This window comes from Asparagus officinalis, chromosome 1 (assembly GCF_001876935.1).
Source record: "Asparagus officinalis chromosome 1, Aspof.V1, whole genome shotgun sequence".
Lineage (NCBI taxonomy): Eukaryota > Viridiplantae > Streptophyta > Magnoliopsida > Asparagales > Asparagaceae > Asparagus > Asparagus officinalis.
This window is the reverse complement of record NC_033794.1, coordinates 50401995-50411059: the sequence shown is the minus strand read 5'-3', so window position 1 is coordinate 50411059 and position 9065 is coordinate 50401995. Positions and strand designations below refer to the sequence as shown.

General features: G+C 36.3%; 1 protein-coding gene across 1 annotated transcript; it reads right to left on the bottom strand.

Annotated features, from left to right (window-relative positions):
* Window positions 355-8642, bottom strand: LOC109823967 (ATP-dependent Clp protease proteolytic subunit 6, chloroplastic). The gene is made up of 9 exons (XM_020390446.1): window positions 8484-8642; window positions 8342-8397; window positions 6143-6212; window positions 3874-4078; window positions 3093-3158; window positions 1770-1910; window positions 1602-1655; window positions 866-958; window positions 355-769 (listed from the first exon to the last, which is right to left on the bottom strand). The coding sequence occupies exons 1-9, from the start codon at window positions 8552-8554 to the stop codon at window positions 722-724; spliced, it is 804 nt and encodes a 267-aa protein (XP_020246035.1). The 5' UTR covers window positions 8555-8642; the 3' UTR covers window positions 355-721.

The window sequence follows — 9065 nt, the reverse complement described above, 5'->3', positions numbered from 1 at the left end:
AACGTGTCAACCTCTGGCTTGCTAAAAACTTCGCGCCTTGTTGTCTTTAAAAACATCCTTAAGTTACTTCTAAAAGCACCCCCTTAAAGCACAAACAGTTTGAATAAGCTTGCCAAAACAAATTTTCTATCGATCGCTATTATTAACTGCTTCTTGAAGAAATGAACAGACGCACTCTAAAAAAAAGGCAAAACCAAACTGGCCCAAAGTCTTCACTGATATCGTCTATACCTAAAATTGTCAAAACACTAATTTGATAAGACTAGATTGCATAAAGTCATTTTTTTAAAAGCTAGCAATCGCAAAGAACAAAATTCGAAGATCCTGGAAATTTTCCAAGGATATCTAGCGAGCTTTTTGGAAGAAGAAAATAATGAGCTATATCATTGCAATTGACATACATGTTCAATAATACAACGCTGGACACCAGAGTACTGTCTGCCATGCCAAATTGGGGAATTTTCATACAGCAAGATAATCTATTTCTGTAAGAATTCAATGACAAACCACAATTATTGTCACTTCGTTTGCACCCCCACCCCCCAAAAAAAACCCACAGCCGCGGCACCTTGTCAACGGTAGAGCAGAAGGTTGAGAAAGAGTTTCATTTTTAAGCTGATCTTGAGAATCCATATTTTGAGAAACCCAAAATCTAAATAGCCGTAGCATACACCCTTGATGCACCTTGTATGATTGTGTCATGAAGAACTAGTCATTACAACTAGTACTCCGTCTCTAGTAGTCCATCAATGAGTCCAAAATCCAAGGCCTGAATGGAGAAGCAAATAGATCAGATAGGTTTCAACACATTAGCATAAGGATTCTGCCACCCGAAAGACCCATCAACAGTAAATAATGGTGTTACCTCCGAGGCTGCGAGAAAGCGATCTCTTTCAGTGTATTGTTGCACTTTCTCCAAAGGTTGGCCTGTAAAAGCTGCATACATCTTGTCTACTTTCTGCATGTGTAATAAATTTAGCAAGGTTAAGCTATAAAGATTTAGTTGAGGGTTGATTTGATTCATAAATTTTACTGTGCTCTACTAATTTCATTTACTTTACTGAAATGTTTCCCTCAGTGTTGCATGTTGTAGAGTGAAATTGGTTCACACAAACTAAACCCTCATTAAGCAAGCATGGGTATGCTATTCATCCGTGTCAAGTATATCATACCGTGCTCTACTAATTTCATTTACTTTACCAAAATGTTTCCCTCAGTGTCGCATGCTGTAGAGTGAAATTGGTTCCCACAAACTAACCCCTCATTGAGCAAGCATGGGTAGGGTGTTCACTAGTGTCAAGTATCATACTACATTTTACATATTCTAAATTAATTCAGTTTGAAAATTGTCCTTACTTATGCTTAGGGGCTTGGTTGATTGAGAGTGGACTTTACGGTCAACAAACCAAAACAAGCAAGCTTATTTTCAGCCCTATTCCTTGAAACAAGGTCCTATTGGCTGCATATAAAGATCTCATTCTTTCAAAAACAGCAATTGTGCAGATTACTTAAAAAGCTTCCTTACTCAGAAGACATTCAAAAAATTTTAAAAAACTAAAAGATTAAAAACTGAAATAAAAATCCAGAAGATGGAAACTTACATGACGAGTTTGAACAGCTTCATTGACCTGTCTCCGAACATCCTCCACATGCCCCTATATAAACATTGTAAAAGTCAGAAATAACATTATCCCTAGCAAATAACAAAGAAAGCAGGTTTTTCTTCATCAACGTGCTGAATTAGTATGTGAAATAAAAATCAATCGTACCCCACACCCGCTCTGTGGTTGATGTATCATAACTCGAGCATTTGGCATCGCATAACGCATGCCCTTCTCACCTCCGGCTAGAAGAAGTGCTCCTTGGCTTGCAGCGACGCCGAAGCATACTGTTCCTACTTTTGGCTTTATCTGGTCAGTTGAAAGAATCAGCAACATATAGTATGCCTTGGTTAGTACAATAGTATGCCTTGGTCAGTACAATAGCAGGTAGATAGAGAATAGCCAAAGCAAGTTCGTACGCAACATATAATCTCATTGATGAAAACAAAGTAAAAGAAAATTTAAGCAACCGTCTCCACAACAGCACCAGCAATTGCAATCGACTTGGGAGGAATAACAAAAACAAAGCCGTTGTCCCAAGTTGGAAAATTCAAATTATCAACAAGCTATTAACTCCCTGAACTCACAAATGCTTTTTTAAACTTAATAGGAATCTGGAAATAACAAAGAGAAGAAAAGGGTGGAATATGAACCGAAGTGGGCAACAGAATGTGAAACTTAACAGCTTCAGAAAGGAATCTTTATGAGCACTAGAGTTATGGCTCATAAAAAAAATACCAATTAATCCCTTGAGGAACAAGAGGAACATTTACAATAAACATGAGAGGCCTAGAGAGATAAATCAGATAGGCTTGAGTTAGATCTATAATATATATCACAGTGAACCTTGTTGAGAGGTGAAGGCCACTTGTACAGCATCATGCATGGAGTGGACATAGGACAGTAAAAAAAAACCAAAACCACAAGAAGAATGCCACCATGAGAAAACAGAACATTGTAATCTCAAATTTTTGGTGTTGGGTACATGGAGTCGTAATCTCCAATAATATCTTATAGGGAAAACCTTTGCTCAATTTATGTTCTCTTTGGTCTAACCCTAGTCCTAGCCACCCCTTCAACTTTAATCCTCTCCTCTACCACTTAGCTACTGTCGCATAGCTCCAACGCTACCTGAGACTGTTAATATTCATTTACACTTTTAAACCATCTCAAGTGATTTTCCCTTGTTATTATCTGAAATGGATGGTTCTAACTTCCTGTGGACACACACAGTTACTACCCATATAGCTGCTTATCCATGTAATTTTAATGCCACCGTAATCCATTTTCCTGCGAGCTGCTTCTTGATTTTCCCAATAACCTCTTAATGTAGCTTGTAAACAAATAAGAACACTGAGTGCTAGAAGCCAACCCAAAATAAGCCTACTCCTATTTTTTATTCATTTCTTTTTTCCTTTTTCCCCTTTTCTTTCTATTTTTCCTTTTCTTTTTTAAACAAGAAGGCTACAAAATGAGAATTTGATAACTTACCCATGACATACAGTCATAAATTGCTAAGACAGAATAAGTGCTTCCACCAGGGCAGTTCAGGTACATCTGGCAAAAGGGGAAAAAACAGATAAATCATGGAAGAATTAAAAGACATTGGAACAATATTTTCGTAATAATAAAAGCCCCACAAACCTAAAAGGAAAATCAAACATATACATAAATTGAACTAAATATCAAATTATCAATACCAACACCGGAAAATAACAACAAACAACCCAGGATTAAACAAGTTTCAGAGCTTCATAAAATAAAAAGCCTACAACTGTTAGGCAAAAACAGGAAAGCTCTCCACAAGTAACTTGTATGTTTGTTTCCTTTGGTTATATTTTATGCAGTGATGCACATATTTAATCACTTATGCAGTCCCCCGCATGAAAGCAGACTTCATGGAACATGAAGAAAGAACTTCAAGGAACATGAAAGAGAACACTTGCTATCATTTTCCGAAGAAATTCAAGTAAATAATCAAACATCATTACCAACACTAATTGCTCCAACTTTTATATAAGCCAAACATGCTAGATGGCTGCAATAACCAGATGACAGTAAACTTTATTCCTCATGCAGAATAAAAAAGGAAAACTACAAAAGATTGTTAAGGTGCCATAAGTCATGACATCTATGAATCACAATAAAGATTAATAGTCAAAATTTGGAACAAAAATTAAGCATGTAAACTAAGATGAAGAAAATCAGCTTAGATCTTACAAATCTAAATATTTATAGCAAATACAACTAAGGAAACTTAAATAATCCATACCAGAATATCTGCATCCTCATCTATAGTAGCAAGTGTCACGAGCTGTGATATAACACGCTGGGCAACTTGGGAATTGATAGGTTGCCCAATGAAGATAATACGATTGCGGAATAATATGGATGAAAGATCTAACGGTCCTGCAGGAGTCATCACTGCTGGCATTACAGGTGGATTCCCTCTTTTTGCTTCAATGACTGCATCATACCTAGAAATGGCAATGTCTGAGTAAAATGTATAGACAATATGTAAATCCAGTAAAATTAAGAATGCAGCCCAACGTTTTGTTACTGGTTTCAGGAAAATGATATTTTTCAAGTTTAGGAGTGTCATGGCTTAAATATGATCATCAAGTGAGCAATGGCATTGTTCGGCTGCTTTCTGATTAGATAACTACTTCACCAGGTCCATCATCCTAAACCTCCAAAATCAGAAGTACTTTCTTGAATAATTAACATGGTTTTACATTTTGAGGCTAATTGAACATCAAGAAGAGCCATGTAATTTATTATAATAGTTATCTATTTGTTGTTACGATCAGTTGTAACATGTTATGGGCAGTTGTGAATTCTTTATATGTATTTAATTGACCTTAAACTCATGTTTCCAGATCTACGAATATATAGGGGGATAGGATTGGCTTCTTAATTAAAGCTTTGAAAAAAATCCTTTATATAGCAGGAAAAGCAAATGGAGAATAGTCCATTCAAGTTCATGTACATCATTTATGGAACCAAAATTGAATGATTTCATAATCTCTAACCTATACATCAAGAAGGCACAAAAAGGGGGGAAAGATAGTTTTAGATAGCACTTGCTTAAATCTACAACCGAGTAGTTTTAAATAGCAATTGCTTAAACTTCAACCGAGAATAGATAAAACTCAATCAAAGTTAGTGTGCAAGGGCTTCAAAGTGTTCAAATCATGATCAAATGTTTGTATTCTTGATTTGTATGCCTTAAACCATAGATCCAAACAACATGACCCATTCAACAGAACAACTCAGAAGATGAAGAACTATGTTAATTTCTTCATGCTCGTTCCGCGTTCAAGGTACCATGTAGAAATAAGGATTTCCTTCCTCACATGATTTCTTCAGATTGTCGATTGCAAATCACAATTTCGAATATACAGAGTTGATCTGTTGTATCAGTTTCTACAATTGAACCTTTTTTTTGTGCAATAATAATTGCTAAGGGCTCATTAATAAGTGATGCAGGATATTGTGCATTGTAACCCAACGGTGTGGACCCAATTCATTATTATGGAACAATTTTTTTCCCAAGTGAAATCTCCTAGTATGAAAAAGAAAACAAAAAAAAAAGAGATCTTTTCTCGTTGTGGAATAAGAAGCCTTTGTAGCTTAATGCATACGTTTAATTCATGTGGGGCTATCAGAGACAGACTCACTTTTGGATTTATTGAAGAAATTATGAGAATATTTCTTGCAGAACATCTTCCACAATCCTAGATAAGTAGTTCCGCCCATTCACGTGCAAAACATGTGATACTATGACACTCGATGCAGGAGCTAGTCTGCAAAAGGGGATATAGCTAACTTCATCCTGGTGACAAATCAATTCACCTTATGAAGGTACTGAAGATTAGGAGTTCACTTTTAGATTTCCTCGCTGACCAAAAGCAACTTAAAGGCACATACAAAAAGTACCCAAAATGAAGGTATTGAGTCGGCATAAGGTTACTGGTGGTTTCAGAATCGTTAAACTCATAATTTCCAGAAGTCACTGCAAACCATAGTAAACAAACTTATTCAGGCTTAAAGTGTAACCAATTATTCATCAATGTTGAGAGTCAAGTCTAGAAATTCCATTTGTCTAGTAGCATCAAATTATGGACAGTTATTGCTATAGACACTGATCCACAACTGCAATACCACAGCTCAGGTACAACTTATATGACCATATAGAAACAAGCGATGCCCATTGTATTTACATGACAAGACTTCATACTGTAAACATATTTGCAAGCATCCATAACAGTAATCTACAGCTTCTCTTTATTGGGCCCAACTCTTCAATTATGTAAATAATATCGGCTGAACAATTGGTACATTACAATTTCATTTCACCGCCTAATACAAAAAATCTAAGCATCCAACTACAGAATTATGTAGAGAAACATTCTCTATTATATAAGGCAGCAATTATATCACACATTAAAGTTAGGAGGAAAAGTTAAAAATCAACTAACAACGTAATGCCCTGTATTAATCCATATGGACGCATGAAACAAAAAAAAATTGGCACGCACCTTTCTGCAGTACAACGAGGGGTTTGCTCATTAAGCCTTAGAGATAAACCTTTGGATCCACCAAACATGCCTGGAAGCAGTTTGTAAGACAGGTCAAATAATCATAGATGAATATATTATGTTGTATTCTAGTTTGACTCACATAATCAAGTCACCATTAAGAATTTAAAGGTTAACATCACATAGGGATATACATGCAGAAAGCGTGATTATCCTGTTGGATTCATGTCCAGTTCTTTCCTAATTTAAATGAAATAGTTCAATTCAAGTAGTGAAATGGTCATCAAGTATAAGAAGTGATAGAGACCATTTATGTTTCTTTGCTTAGTATCATCACTGCAGTGAAGTCACATGCTCAGTGCCTAGCAGCAATCCCACTGACCATTACAATGACAAGGGCATGTATTGTGTATTAAGCCTTGCTGTATGAGCAATAGGGGAAAAAGTCATCCAATTGAGAGTAGTCTACCTTCATGTGCATTCGTTTGAAAGTATCAAGTAAAAGAACATCAATAGTCAATGTGAACCAGAGCAATGGAAGCTAGTTCATCACTTGATCTGTTGAATTGAAGCTTCTAAAGTAAGTTAAAACTGGCTGCTTGCAGAATAATAAGGATTAAAAGGTGACTGTGGCTTGTACAATTGATGAAGACAAACAATTGAGGGAATCCTCAAATTGACATCAGCAAAAATAGCTAAAGATTGTTACTTTGGCTCTAGATAGCACGGACACAGGTGCGGCGGACACAGACACAGACACGAAACACAGCTAATTTGTAAAATCTAGGATACAAGGACACGGTAAATTTGTTTCTTTCTATTATCTATAACAACTACGAATCAAATTAAGTCAAAGTAAAAATAAGGTTTAACAATAAAATCTTAGCTTTGATCGCATGTAATAACACAAAGGGTATTTTTCAAATACTTAAGAAATGGGCGTCAATTTTCGGGCTCAACGAATCTGATATTACCAAAGAAACTAGTTTAGAGTATAAGTAAAGGAGAAATCGGGTTTTGCTTTGAAACACACTTGTCCATGGCATGTCCGCAGAAAATTCGTGTTTGACACATGTTGGACATGGACATGGCACCCGAAATGGTATGGTCGAGTAACCTAGCTTTGGCTATAAAATATTAAGTCTTTAATGTTTTTGCTAATATGAACAATAGTGACCATGTGTTGTGAGGCCTTCCTCTTGGTAGAAGACAATACATAATAATATACGTATAAATTAAGAATCTTGATTATTAATAGTTTGACTTATGCATAATAGATTTGTGAACTGTATGACCTATTCCCCCCATTATGTTAAATGGGTGTATAAGAACTTCCAAGTGACAAGGATTTACATAGAGGGGTTTATGATTTCTTGGCAGTGTGAAAGTTTAGTACACTAGGAATACTAATGTATTCGGAACACAACCATTGTGGCAGAAGAACTTGTGGCTTCTTTATGATGTTTAACATCGAAAATAAACAACAAACTTATTCCCACCAAACCATTGTGAATGTTCAGCATTTAACTTCTTTCTTTCTCCCTTTTTTACCTTGGCCAAATTTTCATCTCCAGCTGTTATTTCTTTGTACATTGCTATTCATTCTTTTGTTCCTCGTAGTCCTTTCTTAAGGCTTTAAAACCTAGAACACTACACTCTCCTTTAGCCAACTCATTTTCTTTTCCCTAAACAAGGGCAATAACGTATTCTCAAAACCCTTTTCACTGAGCTGGAACTTAGTGGACTCCAGAGTACAAATGATATTTTGGATAAAGGAACAAGAATCCTGCATATTAGCAAATCATACAGTTTGATGATAGCAGAAGATGAGCAAGATCCAATATTTTGCCATGATATATGAGCAGAATTGATCCTTCAACATACAGATTAGCGAACTTGGACAGCTATCTTGGGCTACACTCAAATTTAGGAATGTGTCAAACCCACAGCTAAACTAAAACCAACAATCTTTTTCCCCCGTTCTTTTGCCCTATGGAATCAGAAAGTAAATGATCTCTTTCGCACTCTAGTGGGGAAATCCCAAATTAGCCAAATTTTCATCTTATTCTCCAAATTATCCAATAAACTAACAAAATTTATCAAAGATGAAAACTTTTCCTTCGTTTGATAGCAGAACATTAAAATCTTATACAGAAAATAAGTAGAACGCAATTAGGAAGGATTCGGCTGCGAGCTTACCGCGGTGCTGGCGGCGATCCAAATGAGAAGCAGAAAAGGGTAATCTGATAATGTTTCTGATAAAAGGAAAAAAAAAAGTAGAAGTTGTTAAGAGATATTGAGAAAAGACGAGCAGTTTTGTGAAAAAATAAACAGAGGGGACCTGGGATTAGTTTGAGAGGCGGAAGCGGAGGCGGCGAGGGCGAAGAGAGCGGAGGCTGCCGTCGACGCCATGGGATTTTTGCGAGATGTTTTGGGGAGCGAGAAAGGGTGAAGTCGGATAAAAGTTGAAGATTTGGAAGAGGGTGAGGATTAATTTGAATAGATCCCTCCAAGTTTTGTTATTTGCATAAACACGTGGAATCACTAAACTTGTATCGTAACGAGGACAAATTTTCAAAACCACCCCTTTTGAGATTTTATTCCCAAAAAACGACCCATTTCCCTCTTATTTGTAAAAACCGACCTGGTTTCAGCCCCAGGGCTGAAACCAGGTCGGTTTTTATAAAAAAAAATTCCGAAACTTCACGGGAGTTGAACTCCCGTGAAGTTTAGCAATTATTTAATTAAGCTGCTAAACTTCACGGGAGTTAACTCCCGTGAAGTTCCACAGCTCAACTTTTTTTTAACTAAGAAACTTCACGGGAGTTCAACTACCGTGAAGTTTAACAGCTATTTAATTAAGCTGCTGAACTCCCGTGAAGTTTCAGAACTTTTTTTTAAAAACCGACCTGGTTTCAGCGCT